Source organism: Stegostoma tigrinum, chromosome 16, assembly GCF_030684315.1.
Source record: "Stegostoma tigrinum isolate sSteTig4 chromosome 16, sSteTig4.hap1, whole genome shotgun sequence".
NCBI lineage: Eukaryota > Metazoa > Chordata > Chondrichthyes > Orectolobiformes > Stegostomatidae > Stegostoma > Stegostoma tigrinum.
Window position 1 is genome coordinate 40,155,055 of NC_081369.1, and position 25,188 is coordinate 40,180,242.

The 25,188-nt window shown below is 39.7% G+C and overlaps 2 protein-coding genes across 2 annotated transcripts in view; both read right to left on the minus strand.

The window, feature by feature from the left end:
• Positions 1-715: 715 nt before the first annotated feature.
• LOC125459611 (cytochrome b-245 light chain) lies at positions 716-13,328 on the minus strand. The gene is made up of 6 exons (XM_048546197.2): positions 13,132-13,328; positions 12,642-12,711; positions 9,398-9,472; positions 9,054-9,137; positions 8,058-8,139; positions 716-1,231 (listed from the first exon to the last, which is right to left on the minus strand). Exons 1-6 carry the CDS (start codon positions 13,187-13,189, stop codon positions 1,040-1,042), a joined length of 561 nt encoding a protein of 186 aa, XP_048402154.2. The 5' UTR covers positions 13,190-13,328; the 3' UTR covers positions 716-1,039.
• Positions 13,329-22,329: 9,001 nt separating this feature from the next.
• mvda (mevalonate (diphospho) decarboxylase a) overlaps positions 22,330-25,188 on the minus strand; it is a 45,336-nt gene continuing 42,477 nt past the window's right edge. Inside the window, exon 10 of the mRNA XM_059651721.1 lies at positions 22,330-24,854. Coding sequence (XP_059507704.1) covers positions 24,780-24,854 — 75 coding nt within the window. The 3' untranslated portion in view covers positions 22,330-24,779. The remainder of the gene's footprint in view (positions 24,855-25,188) is intronic.

A 25,188-nucleotide genomic window follows, 5' to 3' on the forward strand; every position in this document is an offset into this window, starting at 1 on the left:
ATGAGCAGAGCAGGGACACATGGCACATACTGCTGAAAAATTACAGTTGGAATTGATTACACATGATTTTCAAGAATCACATCTTGTGACACTGGCACTAATGCTGTAACAGAAGCCTGGAGAATGGCTAATATTGTGCCATTGTTTAAGACAGGCTGTAAGGAGAAACCTGGAAACTACAGACCTGTGAGTCTGACATTGGTGGTGGTAGGTTGTTGGAGGTGATTCTGAAAAATAGGATTTATATGTATTTGGAGAAGTAAGGATTGATTGATGATACTCAACATGATTTTGTGCGAGGGAAATAGTGTCTCACAAACTTGAGTATTTTAATGACGTAACCAAAATGATTGATGAACATGGAGTGGTAGACATTGCTTACTTGGACATTACGAAAGTCTGTAATAAGATTCTGCATGTTAGACTAATTGGTAAAGTTAGATCAGATGGGATACAGGATGAACTTGCCAATTGGACACAGAATTGGCTTTATGGTAGGTAACAGAGTGCGGTGGTGGAGGGTTGTTTTCTGACTGGAGGACTGTGATCAGCAGTGTTCCGCAGAGTTTGGTATGCAGTGCACTTCTGTTTGTCAATTATATAAATGATTTGGATGAGAATATAGGAGGCATGATTAGAACGTTTGCAGGTGACACCAAAATTGGTGTATAGTGGACAGTGAAGAGGAACAACGAGAGCGAGAGAGACTTACAACTAATGTTTTAAGAGAATGGCATTTGATAGCCTATTCTTTTATTAATACTTTACAAAGAACATGTCTTATCAACTGCAATACTGAAAGGGGAGAAGTTTCGGTAACAATGTCATAGAAACATTAAAGTTGACAAATAAACAAGGTGGCAGATTATCTCTTGCTGTAGGAGTGAGCAAACCCTTGCATCAGAAAGACTGATCATATTTCTTCCAAGGAAATCATAATTTGATCTTACATTGGGTCTAAATATTGCATTGCACTGTATTAATATATTCAGTAAAATAATACGACTGATGAATAATTACAATTGCCAGCGAAGTCAGATCAGTTTGAGTCAAAAGTAACTGGTCTGGCAGTGACTTCAACTGCTCTTGTATCATCCACTGGTTTCCTTCGATGTTCAGCAGGAGGCCTTGGTGGGGGATTTGTGGGTGGCTGATGGATACTTTTTCCAACATGTCCTTTCTGAGACTGCAACGCCTGTATGGGTCTCCACTCCTCTTTTCGGAAGGCAGCCTAGATTGAGATATACAAGCCATTGTATTCTTTGAAAAATGATGCCATCATTGTCATTAGATTATCTCTCAAGCCAGATTTATGTAACCTGTTCTCATAATGTAACCCTTTACAGCCCTAGTATAATTCTGCTGAATTAGTATCTGCTCCCCAAGGCTAATATATTCTTTTGAGGTGTAGTGTCCAAAACTGAATGCACGAGTCACAAATCAGGATGCACTATTTCAAACAATATGCCTTTATAGAACACCTTTAGTACAACCAACAACCCCAAGGCAACTTTCAGGGACAACACCAACAAATGATTTTGGCACCAAGCTGCAAAAGATGATATCCAGAAGGATGACTAAGAGGTTGGTGAGAGTCATAGGTTAAGAAGAATTTTAAAAAGGGGAGAGAGAGAAGGCAGAGAGAGCGTGCGCACACGTGTGTGTGGGGCAAAAGAGGGAGAGAGAGAGAAAAAGAAAGAAAAATAAAGAAGAAGAAAACATTTAGGGGACACATTCAAATGTACAGAACAGAGGCAGCTGAAAATTACAGCCACCGATTGTGGGGAAATTTAAAACAGAATCCAAAGTTGGAGTACATAAAGGTTACAGAGATAGGAAGGGACAAGGCATAGAAGGACATGGAGGAGGAGTTTCAAATGAGATGGTCAAACTAGTATCCATTATTTCTGCACCGAGTAGAATGAAAAACTAGAATTCTCCCTCCCACAAGGGTTGTGAATAATAAATAAGAAGATACACAGACTTCACTGCACAAGGATATGAAGATTGATAAAAACAGAAACAGAATTGAGTGACATATCAATCATGCTCTGACTGCATGCTGGCAGGGTTCAGAGGCTGAACATCCTGTCCACACTCTTGTGAACACAAGTCAAAATTATTTTCTTTTATGAGGATTCCTTTTAAGATTCTTTCAAGGGATACTTTTTGACATTTTGCTAAGGGTACATTTTCCGTTCTCAGTAACTAATTTGCTGGTGATGCTGTGATGTAGTAACAATATGTTCCACATGCCTGTTGATACACGGTTTTTTGGACTCCCACAGAAACAGAATTTAAAAAATACATTCAATGTCCTCAATAATGGTCAACTCTCCATTAAACTTGAAAGCCATTATACACAATAAAACATGAAAATTCCTGAACACCACAGTGTTTAAACTGGCATAAGACAAAAGGCATAAAAGTTAACAAAAGTATTTTTTGTAAAGCTAATTGACGCACACTCTAATGCATGAAAAGCTATTGCCCTAAAGACATCTTCCATACACCGGTGACGGTCATAGCCAATGTTTTCCCATCACAGAAAGTGCCAAAACCTGAAACATTTTATCCAGGTCATTATAACTCTATTGACTGCATCTCAGAACTAGATCTCAGATTTAAATTTAACAATAGACAGTATTCATTTCATAGGATTGATTAGATTTTTTCCAAAAATATGAGCTGCTGAACTTATGCAGTCCTACAGAGTCCTTTTTTTTGCAAGGTATTAATTACTTCAATGATTTGAATTTTTCTTTGATTCCAGTTAGCTACTTCTTTCTGACAGATTTAAAGCTGTTTTCTCTGCTTGACAGTCACCCTGTTCCCCCAATACTTGGAACATCCCTCTCCTACATACCGCTCTTGCCGTCTCCTTCCAGCCAGCCACTTTATCCACCCACCCGTGCCCTCTCTGGCTGACTCTGAGGCCAAACCCAATGGATGGAATAGTTGGACTCAATAAAAAGCCTCCCCACCCTCAGCAAAAAGCCCAGTACCCTGGCATTCATCTCCCACTGCTTCTTGTCACACTGCTCCCAGACCTCACTATCTACCCCACCATTCCCCCCCAGTTTGCATGCTCTGTCCCCAGCCTCAGCCTTCAGCCCTTAAACCCTGGCCTGCAGCTTGGGCCCGCTCCCTCCCTGCAGGTACTGCCTTTCTTAACTGCTCACTGCTCCACCAGACATTAGCATGTGCTGCTGATCAGCTCAAACAACTTTTATTTGACAGGTCACACATTGCACCAGCGCCACCACTCATCCTCACCCCAACCCAAATATGAACTTTCCCAGGATTTGGGGACTTCCAGGGTTCGATCCCTCTGCTGTCCCCATGTTGCTTGAGCACTCACTGCGTCCTTTTTCACACTATGCACAGAGGTCTGCAATGAGGCATTGGACAGACATTCTCTGCAGCTCATACAAGTAGATTGTAGTTACTAACTTTATAATTGTATACAATTTGTGTAAACCAAACTTGTAAACCTAAGGTTATAACCTTAAATAATGACCAAACACAAATCTAATAAATACCACAATGTTTAATCTCATGTCTAGTTCTAAAGAAAAATGTTATTTAACAAAAAAGGTTTCTAACAGAAAACCAGCAAGGGGCTCTGGTCATGAAGATACTGCCCCCTACTGTTGCTTGTCTGCATGTGAAATTGTGGTCAGTCAAAACAAAAACTCCACGCATTAATTTTTGTCAAATTTCAGCATCTGCCTTGCTGTTTGATATTAGCATGCTATTTCAGAAAGACAATCAGACTATTACAATGAAACAGCGGCATGGTGTGCAACAGACCATGCCTGTATGCATTAAACCTCAGAATATATTTTTCTACCAGTTTCCAAGCAACAGGGGTGTAGTACAACTCAAGACATAAGGCAAACTAATTTCTCCCAAAGATAATGGGAACTGCAGATGCTGAAGAATTCCAAGATAATAAAATGTGAGGCTGGATGAACACAGCAGGCCAAGCAGCCTCTCAGGAGCACAAAAGCTGACGTTTCGGGCCTAGACCCTTCATCAGAGAGGGGGATGGGGTGAGGGTTCTGGAATAAATAGGGAGAGAGGGGGAGGCGGACCGAAGATGGAGAGTAAAGAAGATAGGTGGAGAGAGTATAGGTGGGGAGGTAGGGAGGGGATAGGTCAGTCCAGGGAAGACGGACAGGTCAAGGAGGTGGGAGGAGGTTAGTAGGTAGATGGGGGTGCGGCTTGGGGTGGGAGGAAGGGATGGGTGAGAGGAAGAACCGGTTAGGGAGGCAGAGACAGGTTGGACTGGTTTTGGGATGCAGTGGGTGGGGGGGAAGAGCTGGGCTGGTTGTGTGGTGCAGTGGGGGGAGGGGACGAACTGGGCTGGTTTAGGGATGCAGTAGGGGAAGGGGAGATTTTGAAACTGGTGAAGTCCACATTGATACCATATGGCTGCAGGGTTCCCAGGCGGAATATGAGTTGCTGCTCCTGCAACCTTCGGGTGGCATCATTGTGGCAGTGCAGGAGGCCCATGATGGACATGTCATCTAGAGAATGGGAGGGGGAGTGGAAATGGTTTGCGACTGGGAGGTGCAGTTGTTTGTTGCGAACTGAGCGGAGGTGTTCTGCAAAGCGGTCCCCAAGCCTCCGCTTGGTTTCCCCAATGTAGAAGAAGCCGCACCGGGTACAGTGGATGCAGTATACCACATTGGCAGATGTGCAGGTGAACCTCTGCTTAATGTGGAATGTCATCTTGGGGCCTGGGATAGGGGTGAGGGAGGAGGTGTGGGGGCAAGTGTAGCATTTCCTGCGGTTGCAGGGGAAGGTGCCGGGTGTGGTGGGGTTGGAGGGCAGTGTGGAGCGAACAAGCGAGTCACGGAGAGAGTGGTCTCTCCGGAAAGCAGACAGGGGTGGGGATAGAAAAATGTCTTGGGTGGTGGGGTCGGATTGTAAATGGCGGAAGTGTCGGAGGATGATGCGTTGTATCCGGAGGTTGGTAGGGTGGTGTGTGAGAATGAGGGGGATCCTCTTAGGGCGGTTGTGGCGGGGGCGGGGTGTGGTCGGGGTCATGTTCGGCCATGTTCGGTCCGCCTCCCCCTCTCTCCCTATTTATTCCAGTTCCCTCTCCCCATCCCCCTCTCTGATGAACGGTCTAGGCCCGAAACGTCAGCTTTTGTGCTCCTGAGATGCTGCTCGGCCTGCTGTGTTCATCCAGCCTCACATTTTATTATCTTCTAATTTCTCCCAAAATCTGGCCTATTGTACAAGAAAAGAAACTTCGATCTGACAGATCTGTTAATCATTCAGTTGAGTGACTGTTTGCAGCTCTTTATCAAATGTAGAGTGTATTTAATCAAATGTTTAGTCAGAGGTCCCAAAAATAGCTTAGTATCACAGTAAAACCCTACAAAAATATGCAACAGACTTAAATGAAAAAAATCTTCATGCCCATTATCAAGGTGTTCCATACATAGAAGCTAATCTCTGTTAACACTATCATTCGCAGTACTTTTATAAACCTTTCTGTTTATACTGGTGAAACTGGTAACAGAAATTCAAGAAACATTTGGTGACATTTTGCAGCCGAAAGGTAGTATTTACTGTAGGCATGAAATTCCCTCTCAAACACAGCTACCCTACACCTCTCAGCACAGATACAAAGCCAGTATCTATCGCCATCCATTGGTGGCCCTCACAGAACAATAGTCACTGGTAATTATAGTTAGAACATAGAACAGAGAACAACACAGCACAGAACAAGCCCTTCGGCCCTCGATGTTGCGCTGACCTGTGAACTAATCTAAGCCCATCCCCCTACACTATCCCATCATCATCCATATGCTTATCCAAGGACTGTTTAAATGCCCCTAACATGACTGAGTTAACTACATTGGCAGGCAAGGCATTCCATGCCCTTATGGCTCTATCCATATATTGGTCATCTCTGAAAACTACAGCTACTTTCATTTATTAGTGAACTAAAACTACCAAGCCAATATCTCAACATTATATTTGTGAACCTTTACACCTGAGTCTTTCTCGTTCAGCTATTCATTCCATGGTGTCTTGCTGAAGAGGCTAATATTCACACATGACCCCAAACAGTGTATATCAGCAGGTGATCTGATCTTGTTCTGAACTGAGGCTAATAAAGCATTAACTTTTAACAAATGCTTTCAAATAGGGCAAGACATTCAGTCTCTAACTCAGAGGTGTGGAAGAAAATGTCAGTGTACCCAATGCTACTCTGAGTGAGTTCAGCTATCTCAGCACAGGAACTAGATATTTTTCTGGCTAATGCCTCATCTACTAATTTGATTAAAGAACATACAAAAATACAGCACAGTACAGGCTCTTCATCCCACGATGTTCTGCCAACATATTATCCTACTAAAATCAATCTACCCTGCATTCCCTACAGTTTACTATCCTCCCTGTGCCTATCCAAGAGTCATTTAAAAGTCTCTAAAGTATCCGCCTCCACTGCCACTGCCGGCAGCGCATTTCGCACGCTCACCACTGTGTGAAGAACCTACCTCTGATATCTCCCCTACACCTTCCTCCAATCACCTTAAAATTATATCCCCTCGTAACAGTCATTTCCACCTTGGGAAAAAGTCTCTGACTATCCACTCTATCTGTGCCTCTCATCATTTTGCACACCTCTATCAAGTCACCTCTCATCCTTCTTCGCTCCAATGAAAAAAACCCTAGCTCCCTCAACATTTTCTCATAAGACCTGCCCTCCAGTCCAGGCAGAATCCTGGTAAATCTCTTCTGCCCCGTCTCCAAAGCTTCCACATTTTCCTGTAAGAGGTGACTAGAACTGAACACAATATTTCAAGTGTGGTCTAACCAGAGTTTTATAGAGCTGCAGCATAACCTTACGGCTCTTAAACTCAATATCCCTGCTAATGAAAGCCAACACACCATACACCTTCTTGACAACCCTATCAAGTTGGGTCACAACTTTGAGGGATCTACAGACGTGGGTCCCAAGATCCCTCTGTTCCTCCACACTGTCCAGAATCCTGCCATTAACCCTGTATTCTGCATTCAAATTTGACCTTCCAAAATGAATCACTTCACACTTTTCTGGGTTGAATTCCATCTGCCACTTCTTTGCCCAGCTCTGCATCCTGTCAATGTCCCAGTTGAATCAGCAGAAATAAAAACTTGTATTTGTATAGTGCCACTCATGAGCTCATTCAATAGTATTTTACAGCCAAATCAATAGTTTTCATCTGCACTCTCTATTTTGGTGTGGGACGGTGGCAAGGTCATACAAACAGTATGTCCTTAACAGCAGATGATTTGTTTCTGTGATGCTGATTGGAGAATAAATATTGGCTAGGTCATGGAGAAAAGATCCCCTCCTTTTTCCAAAAGTGATATCTTTTACAGCCATCTCAGAAACCCTACATGGTTTTGCTTTAATATCTCATCTAAAGAACAGTATCTCTCACAACGCAGCACTTCTTCAGTGTGCACTGGAGTATCAGCTGAGATTTAATGTGCCCTGATCTCTGGAGTTAGTCAGTAAAATCTCCCATTAGAATTTTAAAGAAAGACATTTAGTAAAATGAATCATTAATTATAGCTACTATACAAATATGCAGGGTTAACACCACAGCCTTATCTTTCTATTGCTAAGTAATGTACTTGAAAATGTATACCTATTGTGTATGGCTTCAGTTGCATGGTCACAGTTGTCTTTTTATTTATTTGGCAATCTCAAATACAAACAACAATCACTTTTGAACCCTATAAACAAATGGTTACTGTAAGAAATCGGCCAGTCTTACCCAGTTTGATCTACTTGTGACTCTAGACCCACTGCAATGTGACTGACTCTTAACTGCCCTCTTCCCTCGCAAGCAACACCCACATTCCACAATCAAATTTTTTTAAAAATTACATTTCTCATTTTATAAGAAAAAATTATTTTGAAGAGTACCATTTAGTATAATTAATCATTTAATGCATTAAGTCACAAAATAACCTCAATTAAAAAGGTTATGGTTCAGAGTATTTATACTCCAAATTCTATAAGAATAGGAACATACACTTACAAGTAGGTAGATGAGACTGGCAATGCCAAGGTTGACAGTGCCCAGGACTGTGGGCAATATAAAGCCTCCAGGTACTGCAAGGCTGGAGAGATTTAAAGTAAAACACCAAAATCCATTAGACAAACACCGGGCTGCAGCAACATCACCCAGACACAGTGAATTCATAAATACCTGAAGTTTGTATAAAATATCAATATTTTACATAAGTAAAGATGAAGTAGACTGAACACCAGCAAATAAATATATGAACTTACAAGAACAAAGATGCAAAAGCAAATTCATCCAATATCCCCTTCAGGAAAGCAACTGGGAATCTTTATAAATCTGAGTGTTCCTTATTATTTAATTAAATAGACTATGAGTAATTCAAGCCATTCATGTCCTCTCTATTCATTAAGTCCTCAGCTATTCTTTCTTTAAAAATCAATGAATGTTTCGTTATGTCTGAAATTTTGAATTCTTACGAAGAATCTGTATCTGCAATGTTAGCCATGTTTGCCTTTTACAGATACTGACAGACCTGCTGTTACTATAATTCACATTTTTACACTGCTATTATTGTTTTGGTTCTGCTGTGGCTGCTCAACTGTCACACTGAAGTAGATGGACAGTGACTGAAGAGCTCAGTTCAGTTATAGCTGAAGTTCAACTCACACTGCAAGTAACAAACTGTTGCATTAAACTAGACATGGCACTGTTCTTAGCAGCAGAATTCCTCAGTAAGTAGGTATAGCAAACAAATGAAACGGGCCAGGGCTGCATTTTTGGAATTGCTGGTGGTTACAAGGTGCATTTGGAGGAAAGGGATGGGTATATCCAACCCTCAGAATCTTTGTGGCACAGTTGGTACTTAGTTTTAGCTTCAAATTTTCATTTGTGATTATTAGTAAAGAAGAACATCAGTCAAAGCTTTCACTGAGATAAAGAATTCAAACGACAGGTTCAAATTCAAGTAATGATTATTTTGACGACAAAAATATGAAATATGAATCCTACCATGCATGTAGAATAGCACGGACATAGTAATTTCGCGTTAAAGGTCCAAACAATTTCACAATGGCTGCAAAAAAGCGCTGACCCCTAGGATAAAGCATGGGGATGAAATTAGCAGCAAATTGAAACAAAATATTGAAAATGCTCTTCAATACAATACTCTCTTCCTATTAAACAAAATAACAATTTGCTTCTTTTAGTTATTTCTCCTTCCCTTTATTCCGCAGTTTTATCCTTCTTTGTACCAACTGTACTCTGTTAAAACGAATAACGCATTTATAGGTAATCAACCACTTTTAAATCCAATACAACTTCTTTATCACACTCCGTTATCCATAATTACTTACGGTCTCTCCATTGTTGTTCCCTTTCGCCTTTTCCCTCTGGGATATTCCAACAACATCACAAAGACACCTGCAGCACTGAATATTTCAAGTTAAAGGAAAAGCAACAATTTAACGTCAGTATGAGTCAGCTTCAGCCAAATGTCTATGGGGCCAGTTCTTCAACTTCATAACCTGCTTCCATAACCTTCAAAAGTTATCAAGCTATAAACATTACTTTCATTACGGCCACTACAGTCTAAACAGCTGCCCGAACCCCAGCACGAATGTCAGTCACAAAGTGCACTCCACCAACCTACTGTAACTTTACATTTTATTCAGTGATTCCTTCCAGAAAGAAGAAAAATACTTCCGTCCCACCATAGGTTCAGATAAACTGATCAGTTGCTTCTTGTTAGTAAGATGATGACAATAAACCTATAAGTTGTTAAGCATTTTACCTTTTGAAATCTTCATCAGTTTAATTTCCACTCACTCCACATGCCACAAAAATAGATCAAATGAAAAACTAAACATCTGCTTCCAAAGCCTGAATATGATCCAAAGCTTCACCAAAGTTATGAATACATTGTCATAAAAAACATCTTCTGTTCTTATTAAGTCTATTCAATTAAAACAGATATGATCCAGACATTACATGCAGGTTCTTTACCATACATAGTATTGCCCATCAAGTAAAGAACTGCTGATATAACTGAAACTAGAGAATTAATAATGACTAATATATTCATCTTTGTCTCTGTATTGCCTCCCAGTTTTAACCAAGAACTCTGGATTCAGAAACCATCATATGGAAGAACTATTTCAAATATTTGAGCAAATATTTGGCTCATGGTTTAATATAGTATTGAGGGAGTTATGTATTGCTTCTCAGTGAAATATTAAATTGAAACTTAAATTTTTTAAAGAAAAGCATGTGAATTTTCCCCCCAATATTCTGCTTAGAATTTCACCCTCAACTCGTCTTAGAGTCTCTGGAATAGTATATCCAGTTTTGGTCTTCCTGTTATAGGAAGGATATTATAAAGCTGGAGAGGGTTCAGAAAAGATACAAAAACAAAGTTGCTGGAAAAGCTCAGCAGGTTGGCAGCATCTATGAAGAAAAAAGTCAGAGTTAACATTTCGGGCCTGTTGACCCTTCCTCAGAACTGCTCTGAGGATGGGTCATTGGGCCCGAAACATTAACTCTGATTTCTTCTTCACAGACGTCGCCAGACCTGCTGAGCTTTTCCAGCAACTTTGTTTTTATTCCTGATTTACAGCATCAGCAGTTCTTCCGGTTTTTATTTAGAAAAGATATACCAGGATATTGCTGGGAATGGAATGTTTGAGTTATAGGGAGAGGCTGGATAGGCTGGGACTTTTTTCACTGAGTGTAGGAGGCCGAGAGATGACCTTGAGATTTTTAAAATCATGAATGGTTTAGAGAAGGTGAATAGCAGGCATCTTTTCCATGAGGTGTAAGATTTCAAGACAAGAGGGCATACTTTTAAGGTGAGTGGAGAAAGATTTAAAGAGGACATGAGGGGCAACTTTTTTTTTTGCATGAGTGGCTCACATGTGTAGAGAACTTCCATTGGAATTTGTGGTTGCAGGTGCAGTTACAACATTTAAAAGACATTTGAATAAGTCCATGAATGGGAAAGGGGAATGTGGGCCAAGCTTAGGCAGGTGGGACTAGTTTAGTCTGGGATTATAGTCATGGACCGGTTGGATCAAAGGGTCTGTTTCCATGCTGTATAACTCTTTGATTTTATAACAACAAAAACACTGATCCGGTAATTGATCTCAGTGCCGTTTGCATGTGCAAATTGGAGGTTGTATTTCCTACATGGCAATAGTGCCTTGAAAATATCTCACTTGGCTGGGTTACGCCAAGTTATTTTCAGGTTGTAAACTCAAGTTTTATACAGATTAGAAATTAGTGTACAGACATAAAGCAGAGTGCAAAGGTAAAAGGTCTGAACTCCAATTGTGATTTACATGTTATGCTCTTCAGAGATCTGTAATGGGACTCAGCTTTGAGGAACTGTATGATAGGAAGCAGAGAGTAAATGGGTATTTTCATGCTAGATGAAGGTTTGTCTTGGAGTTCCCAGGAGTTAATGTTGGTTTTGACCCAGTGACAGTGAAGGAAGAGTGACATATTTTGAAGACAGGATGGTGAGTGGTTTAGAGGGAAACTTGCAGGTGATGATGCTCCCATGTATCTGTTGCCCTGACGTTCCGTTGCTCATCTGCCCTGAGATTTATATTTGACTTGATATTAAATTATTTTTGATAAAGCTTGTAAAAAGCAACCTAGGACACCACTACATTAAAAAGGACTGTATAAATGTTGAGTGCTGTTGCAATCAAAATAGCAATTTATGTACATTTTAGGCTCTGATTTACACAGATTAATGACCTTCCCACCTAAATCAGGTAAACATCCTGGCGAGCATGTTCTTGAAGGTACTGAGCAAAGTGTAAATGGGGCAGTAAATCCATCGCTGCCATTCTAACTGTCCTTCTATCCAGTTTCCATCAAACAGGTAATTCAACTCCTTCCCAACCTTCCTCCAGTCTTCAAATGAAGATGTATCTTCTGGACATCATCATTGTCATTTGAGGAAGGTTACCATTTCTTTAACCCTCTGTAGCTTGTTGTCACATAAAAGAACTCCACCCAAGAATGAACCCATTCCAAATTTGGAATTCTGAATTATCGCTAGGGTATCTGTGCACCTCACTCTCTGGAAGATACGATCAGAAACCAATTTCCTATATAGGTCCCTGATCTGAACTGACAATATTACTATTTTTTTAAATGAATGTATTTTCACTACATTTAAATATATTTATGAACATTTGCAACTGCTTCTTAGTCAAACAATTTGCCTTTAATATTGAAGCAATGGCATGTTAATGCAAGTTTTTAAGACTGGAAGTGGTGACTACAAGTTTGATCAAGGGAATAGGGAAACTGGCCGTAGAGAATGATGCTCATTTGAAGAGCTGGTGTAGACACGATGGGCCGTATGACTTCCTCCTGGGCCAGAACATTTCAGAGCAGATAAATTCACGGCACAAAAAGGACCATTCGGCCCGTCTAGTCCTGCTGTCAGCCATTGTTGTGGTTTACAATTATCTAGAGTAGAGCATTTTAGTTTCAAAACGTGTACAGAAAATATATTTTTCTAAAGACTTGAAGTTCTTCTTAAACCAGGAGTAATATTTTAGGAGCTCTCCACGCTGAAAAGGATACATGCCATAAGCAGCAAATTGCCAATCTCGGAATTGTCCAGCCACTCCAACCACGCCTCCAATAAGCAGAACTAAAAGGAGGAAATACAAGTGAAGAAATCAGCGGCAAATACTGCGGCAGCTCTAAATCATCGAAACTATAAAACCCCCCAAATGACAGGGGATGGCACGGTTTTCAAAAAGCATAAAAAGATACAACTTGAGGTTTCTGTACTACAGTCGATGCAGATTGGTTTTGAAAGCCAACAAAAATCAGTTTTACGGTCTAAAATTACGATCCTAGATGTCGTTTGTTATTCAAAAGAAATTCAAGCAGTAAGTGTACAATCGAGGCGATGGTGAGCAGGGAAAAGAAAAGCTCTTCCATCAGTTCCCAAGCGAAAAGTCTGATCCCCGAGAGTTGGCATTTACAGAAGTTTCACTAGTGCACCAGGAGGGAAGGATACATGGGGAGGTTTGGCAGTAGTTTGAAGGGTCTTTGTGTTACTCACTGAGCCCCGACGCCAGAGCTTGCTCATTTGCCCACATCGCCCACTCGATCTGGCCCATGATGTACACACCCTCCGCTCTGCTCTTCCCTCAATGCTCCGAATCTCTGAAACTCAAGAATTTCTTTTTCGGCTGAAAGTAAATCCGATAGACGTCACTTCCTCTTTTTCACTGACTACGTGACCATTGGCGCAGCTTCTGGGTCTCGATAGTTTCGACGACTGCAGAAAGAGGAAGTTCGGACGGAAGATGTTGCTAGAAGCATTAAGCAGAGTTGGCAGTACTAGTGGTAATAGGGACGGTTACTGTTTCCTCTCAGAGCTGGTAAAAGATAGATATGCAGCAGGTTTTGAGTAGGGGGAGAACAATGAAGATCTGTGATGGGGGAATATGAGAGATGAAACGACTGAACAGATAATGATAATGATGTTAGGTTAAAGGAGGTGATCAGGAGACGGGTAAAGACACACAGGAGTCTGGATGTAGGCGAGAAAGCTGAATTGTTGCCATTAGCTGCCAGTGGAAGTAATAGCAGCATTGTCTATGATCTTAAATTGTTGAGCAAAACATTGAGTTCGGAAGAATTGCTCAACCAAAATATGAGGCACTTGAACTTCGGTTGAGCTTCATTGAAACAACGCAGAAAGCTGAAGACAGGTCAGAGTTGGAGTAAGGTGGGGACAAAGAGTGACAGATAATCAGAAAAGCTCATCGACTGAATGGCAATATTCCATTAAGCAGTATCTCAAATGTAAATGATAAGGCATCTTGAACAGCAAATACAGTACACCAAATTGAAAGAAGTATGTGTAAATTATTGTTTCACCTAGAAACGTGCTCTGAATCTTTGGCGGTGGCAGCAAGGAACATAGAAGGACAAGAGATATATCTCCTGTGTGAGGTGTGATTGAGCTATGGTGGATAGTCCCTTTAGAGTTATGAAAGGAGAGGGAAGGCAAAGATGTGTTTGATGTGACTTAGTGCCAGAGTTGGCAGAAATGTAAAAATTGTATTTGCAGGCTTCTGAGCTGAATGTTAAGGAGAAGAACAACTCATTACTGGATTTGCGAGGAAGTGGAAATGTTGAAAGGAGAAGCACTGACAATAGAATGGACAGGGTCAAGACCCTGTCCTATTTGGGGAGAATCTGTTGAGGAAAGAGGAAGATATATTAGAAGCATGGGTATGAAATGTCTCAGAACTGATGTGATGGAAACTGAGTAACTGGCAGAATGGAGACGATTCCAAACAGGAAATGGTATGGCTAACACAGACTAGATGGACGAAATAGCCTACTCATGTTTCTATGTAGGCAAGATAGCTATTGGTGTTAGTGGGCTTATAGTGGTCATTTGTCATTGGCCGGTTGTTAGAAACGGAGTTAAATAATTTGAGAAAGCGAAGAGTCGGAGATCGAACATGTACAGGAGAGGGAAGGGTAGGAATTGGAAGCAAAGTTGACACATCCAGGTCAAGCTGAGAGCAGGAAATGGTATTGAAACAGTCATTGATGTATTGAAAAGATGTGAGGGTGGGGCCCGAGTAAAAGAGCAACAAATGTTGCATATATCACTCAAAAAGGCAAGCATAGCCTGCCATTGATTTATACAGCATTTTTTTAGAGGAAGTGAGTGGAGTCAAAAGGGCAAGGTGTTCAATATGAGAACAAATAGAGCTTGGCAAAATATTTCAGCCAAGGTGAAGGTCAGGTTTGGAAGCAACAATGAACCTGAACACAGATCATATCCGCTTTGGGCACAGCACATCTTACAAAATCAACTGTTGTATCCTACATTCTGACCACATCCGGAAGAAAATTATTTGTATTTGCTTCCTTGTTTTACTTATCACAAATCTAATTATGACTGACAGGTAACAATGCACTGCATCTGGTTTGACGATTATAGAAAGGCAAGGGTAAATCTCTAAGATTGCAAAATTTTCAGCATAGTGTGAAGTGATTCATTTTGGTGGAGGCAATATAAATAAAATGCAACAATTTAAAAGGGCTGCAGGAAACTGAAGCTCTGTGTACATAACTCATTGAAAATGGTAGAAGAAGTTGAAAGGACTTGTTAAAAAATCATAATAGCTCTTTTACTTCATCATTCAATGAATAAAACCGAAGAAGTTATATCACATAGAATATAGAACAGTACAGGCCCTTCAGCCCACGCTGTTGTGCTGTACTTTGTGCTGACATCTTTATAAAAATTTGCTATCCCTCAGCTGAAGTATCAGGTTCAGTTTTGGTCACCGCCCTTTGGAAGAATGTAAACATCTCAAGAGAGGGTGCAGAAAAAAAATACTAAAATTAAGTCAGGATGAGGAACCTCAATTATACATAAAGACTGGAGAAACTGGCATTGTTCTCCACAGAACAAGGAGAGTTAAAGAGGAGATTTAATAAAGGTATTCAAAGACATGAATTGTTTTGATAGAATAAATAAGGAGTAAAGGTCCAGATGGCAGAATGGTAGGTAATCAGAGGACTCATTGAAGATTATTGACATAGAACCAGAGGTATCATGTGGAAATTAAAAATAAACAGCTAACCTTGAACATGTCTTGCAAAGAGTCATAGTGTCATGCAGCATGGAAACAAACCATTCAGCCCAACTAGTCCATGCCATGTTCCCAAACTAAACTAGACCCACCTGGCTACATTTGGCCCATATCTCCCCAAGGCTTTCCTATTCATGTACTCATTAAACAGTGTAACTGTACCTGCATCCACCACATCCTATGGCAGTTCATTCCACTTACAAACCACTCTGACCAAAAAAATTCCCCCTCATGTCCTTTTTAAATTTTTCTCCTCCTGCCTTAAAAATATGTCCCCTAGTTTTGAACGCCCCTCAGGAAAAAGCACCTTGCTAATCACCTTGTCTTTGCCCCTCATGATCTGGTGAATTGCTATAAGGTCATTACTCAACCTCCTACACTCCAGTCAAAAAGGTCCCAGTCTATTTTTATAACTCAAATTCTCCATTCCCGCAATATCTTAGTAAGTCTTTTCTGAACCCTCTCCAGTTTAATAATATCCTTCCTATTACGGGGCAACCAGAACTGCACATAGTACTCAAGAAAGGCCTCACCAACATCTTGTACAATCTCAACATGACATTTCCAACTCCTACACTCAAAGGTCTGAGCAATGAAGGCAAGTGTGCTAAACATCTTCTTAACCACCCTGTCTACCTGTGATGCTAATTTCACAAGAATAATGTACCTGAACCCCGAGGTCTCTCTGTTCACTACCAATCCCCAGGGCCCAAGCATTTGTTGTATAAGTGCTGCCCTTGTTTGTTTGAGCAAAATGCAATACCTCACATTTATACAATTTAAATTCCATCTGCCATTCCTCAGCTCGTTGACTCAATTGATCAAGATCTCTTTGAGATCTTAGATAACCTCTTCACTGTTCACTTTACTCATTTTTGGTGTAATCTTCAAACTTACTAAGCAAGCCTCCTGTACTCTCAAATCATTTATATAAATGACAAACAAAAGTGGACCCAGTATTGATCCCAGATAACAAGGTGTAGAGGTGGATGAACACAGCAGGCCAAACAGCAACAGAGGAGCAGGAAAGCTGACATTTCGGGCCTAGACCTTTCTTCAGAAATGACCCTATTATCTCTGAAACAATTATAACCCCAGCATTGATCCCTGTGGAACACTGCTGGTCACAGGCCTTCAGTCCGAAAAACAACCCTCTACCACCAGCCTCTGTCTCATATCGTAAAGCCAATTTTGTATCCAATTAGCAATCTCACCCTGAATCTCTTGAGATATAACTTTACTAATTAGTCTACCATGTGGAACCTTATCAAAGGTTTTACTAAAGTTCAAGTAAACAACATTTACTGATCTGCCGTCATCAATCTTTATGATTACTTTCTCAAAAAAAATCAAGATTGTGAGACACGATTTCCCTCACACAAAATGTTGCTGACTATCCCTATTCATTCCTAGACTGTCCAAATGCATGTAAATCCAAATTTTCAGAAGCACCTCCAACAAATTACGCACCAGCAACATCTGACTCACCGATCTATAACTTCCAAGCTTCTCCTACGGTCTTTCCTAAATAAAGGCACAACACTAGCCACCCTCCTGTCCTCCGGCACCTCATCTGTACTTTTAGATGATACAAATATTTTTGCCAGAGGTCCTGCAATTTCCTCCCTAATTTTCCACAACATCCTGGGATACAGTTCATAAGATCCCAGAGATTTATCCACCTTTATGTTTTCTAAGACCTCCAGCACTTCCTCTTCTGTGAATTGTTTTCCAAACATCAGTATTTATTTCTCTGAGTTCTCTAACCTCCATTTCTCTCTCCACAGTAAAAAATAGCACATTCATTCAATATCTCTCCCATCACCTGAGGTTCAATACAAAGATGGCCTTTCTGATCTATAAAGGGCTCTACTCTCTTTAGTTGCTCTTAATGTGCTTGTAGAAACTCTTTGAATTATCCTTAACCTTATGGTGAAGGGTATCCCATGCCCCCTCTTTGCCTTCCTGATGTGCCTTTTAAGAATGTCCCTATACCGCTTATAGAGTCATAAAGATGTACAGCACAGAAATAGACCCTTCAGTCCAACTCGTCCATGCCAACCAGATAACCTAGATAAATCTAATCCCATTTGTCAGCATTTGGTCCATATCCCTCTAAACCCTTCCTATTCATATACTATCCAGGTGCCTTTTTAATGTTGTACTTGTAACAGCCTCCACCACTTTCTCTCATTCCATATACACGCCACCCTCTGCATGAAAAAGTTGCCCCTTATGTCCCTTTTAAATCTTTCCCCTCCCCCTTAAACCTATGCCCTCAAGTTCTGGACTCGCCCATCCCAGGGATAAGACCTTGTCTATTTCCCTATCCATGCCCCTCATGATTTTATAAACTTCTATAAAGTCACCCCTCAGCCTTTAATGATCCAAGGAAAAAAGCACCAGCCTATTCACCCTTTCTTTTATCGCTCCAATCCTGGCAATGTCCTTGTAAATCTTTTCTGAGCCCTATCAGGTTTCATAACATCCTACCTACAGCAGGGAGACCAGAATTGAATGCAGTATTCCAAAAGTGGCCTAACCAATGTCCTCTACAGCCACAACATGATCTCCCAACTCTTATACTCAATGTACTGTCCAATAAATGCAAGTACACCAAATGCCTTCTTCACTATCCTAAGTAGCTGTGACTCCACTTTCAAGGAACTATGAAGCTGCATTCCAAGGTCTTTTTTGTTCAGCAACACTCCCCAGGACCTTAGTATTAAGTGTATAAGTCCTGCCCTAATTCACCTTTCCAAAAATGCAACACCTCACATTTATCTAAATTAAACTCCATCTGTCACTCCTTGGCCTATTGGCCCATCTGATCAAGATCCTTTTGTACTTTGTCCGCTACACCTCCAATTTTAGTGTCATCTGCAAATTTACTAACCATACCTCCCACATTCACCACATCATTAATATAAATGACAAAAAACAGTAGACCCAGCACTGATCCCTGGCCACCAGCTTCGTCTGAGAAGCAACCCTTCACCATCGTCCTTTGTCTTCTACCTTTGAGCCAGTTCTGTACCCAAATGGCTAATTCTCCCTGTGTTCCATCCTTGCTAACCAGTCTACCATGCAGAACCTTGTTGAATGTCTTACTGAAATCCATACAGATCACATCCACTGTTCTGACCTCATCAGTCCTCTTCTCTCCTTCAAAAACTCAAGAGATTTATTTGATCCCAGTTGTCTATATCTAATATATGATTCTTCTTTATCCTGGACTAGAACCTCAATACCTTTATTCATCCAGTATTCACTAATCTTACCAGCCTTACCTTTCACTCTAACAGAAACTAGTGCCTCTGAACACTTCACCTGAACGGGCAATGCTCTTTGCTAGTGATTTCAAATAAACCTGTTGGACTATAACCTGGTGTCGTCTGACTTCTGAACTTATCCAGTCCAGTCCAACACTGGCACCTCCACATCTGAACTCTCATTATCACATTTTTGAAGGCCTCCCACTTATCAGTTGTCTCTTTACCTGCAAACAGTAGACTTTTGAAAGCCTTGACTCATATCAAAATTTGCCTTGCTCCAATTAACAACTTTAACTTTCATGGAAGATTTATTTTACAGCTCATTGAATTATGGTCACCAGTATTCCCCTACTAACATTTCAGTCACTTTCCTAGCCTTATTTCCGAAGAGAAGGTCAATTCTTGCTTCTTCTCTAATGGGAACATTTACATATTGAGAACTAGTTTTATGATTCTGTGAATAAATACATGTAGAAAAACAATGCAGGTCAAGGTGAAAGAACAAAGCAATGGGACCAATTGAATAGCTCTTAACTAAAAGGCATTAAATAAATTATCTTGAGAAAAAAGATGTACGGGTTTTAGGAAAATTCAGGAAAACAGGACTGGCTGATTTAATTTTGTCGAGAACTGCCCGCACATGACACCCAGAGTTGTATTCTACTGTGTTATAACCAATCTATAATTCCAAGCGCTACCGCAGTAAATGGCCTCCTTTTGTGCTCTACAATAGATGGAGAGGATGATTAAGGATGGAGAGATAATGGGAACTGCAGATGCTGGAGAATCCAAGATAACGAAATGTGAGGCTGGATGAACACAGCAGGCCCAGCAGCATCTCAGGAGCACAAAAGCTGACGTTTCAGGCCTAGACCCTTCATCAGAGAGGATGCTCTCTGATGAAGGGTCTAGGCCCGAAACGTCAGCTTCTGTGCTCCTAAGATGCTGCTTGGCCTGCTGTGTTCATCCAGCTTCACACTTTGTTATCGCGATTAAGGATGGAATTGTTTCAATAAGAAAAGACAAAAAGATAAACTGGCAGTGAAGAATTGAAGGGTAGCACGATAGAAATAGGAAAAGAATTAAGACTGCAATGAACGTTGTGCATATGTGCCCTGTCAATAGTTGTGAAGTGGTGGATTGTAGAAATGAAGATATTGGATAAAGATGCAGTGAGGCAGAATAGTTTTAATGGGTTTCTAGTCTTCATATAAACTGCAGTAATATTCCTAAAACAAGGAAAAGGGCATATCATGTTAAATCTAGTACAGTAACTTAACAAAAAGCCTAACAATGCATGCACATTTATTTAGAAGTCATTATAATTGATTTACAAAAGCATCGAGAATAAAGTGATGAACAACTTTTTCACTCAGCAAGTAGATAGGGTACGAAATGCACTGCCTGAAGGTGTAGCGGAGGCAGGTTCAATTGAACATTCTAAACAGATTGGACAATTATTTGGATAAAAAGAATGTGCAAGGCCATGGGGAAAAAGCAGATATTAGCATAAGGTAATGATGATAATGAGCTGGTGCAGACCCAATGGGCCTGATGGCCTTCTCTGTGCCATAATATTTCCGAGATACAAACCTCCCCCACAGAAACTTCTGGAAACACTCAGAGCAGCAGTGACCATAAGGAAACAGAAATCACATTTCATGCATACAGACTTTATTGGAATGCTGGAGTTTTGATGAAGCAGCTTCTTATTCCTTCTTTATACAGATGTAGACTGATGTCCTGTGTATCCCCATCAGCTTCTGGATTTCCTCTGGGTAACATATGCCTGTGAAAATACCAATAAAGCCAAGATTGTGCCAAAAAGCACACTCACTATTGAGGTAAACAGATAGGAATTTTCTATGCAAGATGCTGGAGTCTCTCTCTTCAGGGAAGGGTGAAGGAAGAGGGAGAGTTTGTAAATAAAACAGTTATTTGCTGTCTTCCCAGTAGCTGCACTGTTTTAAATTTAAAATAAATTGGACATACATCTTATATAAGCACTTGTGAAAAATTGAGCATTGCTGAAAAAATGGCATATTTGTCGTAGCTTTCTACATTGTCTTCTCCAGGACATTCACAAGAACACCTGTGTAAAGGGGAACAATATATAATGTATGTGAAGAGAGTCGATATATGTTAAAAAAAGGTTAGTCATTAACACATATAAAGCAGAATTCTTATTTTTCATGTTGAAGATGCTAATATAACAGGAGCCTTCAAATGTCCTATTCTTCATTTTTCCTGCAATTCCACCTTCATCTCTGGCTTCATAGAAGTTCTGAGAATGAAAGTTGACTAATATAGAATCCCCACAGTGAAGATAAAGGCCATTTGAATCTGCAGGAACCCTCCAAAAAGCATCCCAGCCAACCCACACCCCACCTTATCTCCATAACCCAACATTTCCCATGGCTAATCTACCTAGCCTCACATCCTTGGACACTGTGGGCAATTTAGCTTGGCCAATTCACCAAGCCTGCACATCTTTGGACTGTGGGAGGAAACTGCAGTACTTGTCAGAAGACCATGCAGACACTGGGAAAATGTGCAAACTCCACACAGTCACCCAAGGTTGGACTTAAACTCAGGTCCGTGTCATTGTGAGGCAGCAGTGCTATCCACTGTGTCACTCTTTATTGACTAAATGCACACTGTGTGCATTGTGAAGTCCCACAGTAAGCATTATATAGCTCAATGTATCCTAAAATTTCATTTAAAATGCTACTTTTGCAGTTTTATAAGTGGGTGTGACATTAGTGCCTTGCTTTAATTTAGTAGCTGGCCCTTTAAAATATAAAAAATGACATTCAAAATTAAGATGGACCGAAATTCATCTTGAGCACAAATGTAAAATAGGTATTGATAGATAAGCAACCCCATTATATTTCCCTCCTAACAATCTCACGAAGAATAAAAATTCAGCACGGCGTAAAACAGATGACCTTCATCAGGAAGATAACAAATTGGAAAACATAAGACAAAACCAGATATATGTATATTTAGAATAATTCAGATTCTCCCGTTGTGGCCAAGATTATTGTTATGTGTGCATGTTAATTCATTGGCTGACATTCTTTAGTTTTCAGGTTGTACTGGTTCTACCTTATGTAGTCCCGTCATCATGATCACATTCTGTGTTAAATAATCTGGATAGTTATTTTTCTGATCATATAGTGCTGATGGTAGACAGACTGTTAATGTTAGGACTATAGAGATATTTATTGATGGAAACTAAAAATCCATAGGATATAGGTACAAATTCCAGTCCAATACTAATATGAAACCAGTTTGATAAAATAAAATTAAACGTATGCAGATTATGAGTAACAATTTATTTTTCAAGAAAATGTCACACATAGCACTGTTTTAAATTAAAAATAAATTGGACATACATCTTATATAAGCACTTGTCAAAAATTGAGTATTGCTGAAAAAATGGCATATTTGTCATAGCTTTCTACCTTGTCTTCTCCAGGACATTCACAAGAACACTTGTGTAAAGGGGAACAATATATAACATATGTGAAGAGAGTTGATATTTGTTAAAAAAGTTTCATCATTAATACATTGATCAAGCAGTAGTAGTTTGTAAAAAAAAATTAATACCAAGAATTTATTCAATTCTGCTGCATAATGTCTGCGTCTCCTACATTTTATCAAAATTTACATACTGTTTGGGACAAATCTAAGGTTAGAAACATGTCACAGAGTCATGCATCAACAAAAGAGAATACAGAATCAGGGAAAAATGGAAGAAATTAGAATGAGGTTCAACAGGATGATCTGCAGTTAACGTGCACCAACTGAAGGGAGTATCTGGGTTCATAACCATGAATCCTCAGTTATAAATCTGAAATGAGCTGCACACAAAGTGGAGGGAACCAACTATCCACTAATGGTGTGATGGCATGGTACCTAATTCCATTTATTCTGCCATCCCAGTCTGGCCCCAATCCCAGCAAGATCAAAGTGACAATGTCAAACCTCCGAGATCAGGATGACTGATAGTGAGGAAAGAATTCAATGAACAAGGTACTTATATGATACCATAATTAGGAAGGTGATAATTCAAAATGCATTAAAAATTAAGCCAATATACAATAAAACTATGTAAAGATTTCCAGTTCCCAAATCAGATTAGAAAACATGCAAATACAATATATACTTCCACTCCAACGATAAGCCAACTAGCTTATATGTTCTGACAGTATTTGGTTATCCCATGTGAAAAATATAAAATGCTCATAGACCACCTTAATGTTATCTAATTATCTGAGATGCTGTGATTGGAAACATGTTTCTAACATGTAAACACAAAATGTTAGTATGCAGGTGCAGCAAGTAATTAAAAAGACAATGGGAATTTTGGCCTTTATTGCTAGGAGTTGAAGTTTAAAAATAAGGAAGTCCTGTTACCAACTGTTAATTACTGTACAGGTTGTTGGTAAATCTAGCCATACCTGGAATACTGTACACAGTCTGTACTCAAGAAATTATATACTAGCTTTGGAGATAGTTCAAAAGAGATTCACTAGGTTAATTCCTGGGATGAAGAGGTTTGACTTATGAAGAATGACTTCAGGCCTTTATTCATTAGCATTTAGAAGAATGAGGGGTCATCTTATTAAAACATAAGATTTTGAGGGGGTTGACTGTGTAATTGATGAGAAGATGTTTCCATTCATGGAGGAATATCAAAATAAGGGACATAGTTACCAAAAATGGGGACACTCATTCAAAGCTGAGGTGAAAAGGTATTTCGTTTTCCAAAGGCTAATGAATGTCAGGAATTCTCTACCCAAGAGAGTTTGAGGCTAGATCACTGAAAGCATTTTTAGAGCTAGACATATCTTTGAAAAACAGAAATTGATGGCTGTAAGGAACTTGTATGCAAGAGGAATTGAGATCTGAGAAGATCAGTTATGATCTTACCAAATAATGGGGCAGACTTGAGGGATATCATGTCCCACTCCTTCTTTCTTATGATACTTCTAACTTAGAATGGATCCCATATTTGAGGAAATGTAGTGTAATAATTAGTAGAATTATAGCAAGGTTCAGTGATAACATTCGAAAAAAATTACAAATCTATGGTATTTACAATTCAAAGATGCAAACTCCATATGCATTTGGTATCCACCACTGATATCAATGACACGTATTCAAATATACAAGGATGATATAGGATTTATAGGAATATTCTGTATACTAGTTTATTAAAACTTAAGAAAACTTCCACGTACTTCCAAACAACTTTGTTACTTAGTGACTTATATCTGGATGTAGCACCTTGTTTGTGAAAATTATGAGCTCTAGATTCAAATCTAAATCTGCACAACATTCAGGTTTTGATATCGAAATTTAAATGGAATATTATGAGAAGTTAAATTATGTTAAGCGATATAGGTAAATGGTAAATGTTGGTGAATAAACACTAGTACATATTACTGTACAGTGCAAGATTTTTTTTCCTTTTATACACAAAACTATACTACTAAGTCAATATCCAGGAACACATGAAATTGTATTATTAGGTCAGTTATACTGGTCAGTATAATTAAGTAGACAGCAGAGTCCAAACTATTCTGCAAATTTCTGCATTTACATGGCTTTAGCTCTTTATTCAGAATTCAGGCATCTTACGTGCCAAAAGCTGAAAACATGAACCTTTGCTGCTACAAACTGAAACCAGAGATGTCTGCATGTACAAATATAACTGATATAAACAAATGCCAAACTTTATTACAATCAGTATAAAGATCTTATAGCTCTCCCTCCAACTGCAGAAAGGCTTCTTTCAAGCACTATAGCTTGGGAAATCCATCCTCTCCAAGTTGGTGAAGGGTGGCGTCTTGTATCGACTGTGGGCCCGGTCCTATCTTTGGAAAGGAAATCCAGACTTTTAAAACAAATACTAAATTCTCAAAAGAACGTAAAGTGTAGAATGGAACAAAAAGCAAAATTGGCCATCAATTTTTTTTCCTAACAAAGCAATTTTTTAATCAGAACTTTCAAGCGCTTATTTCAATTCATGTAATCTCTAAGGGAAGGTAAATAACCACAATCTATCCAAGAACAGAAAACACCTAAATATTCCTTCCAATCCCACAGCAAAAGCAAACTAGCTCATGTATGCAATTTTAACATCATCCTGTTCGACTGGTTGTGTTTTATAAGAGGGCTAAAACAGGAATTAGAGTACATTAATGACAG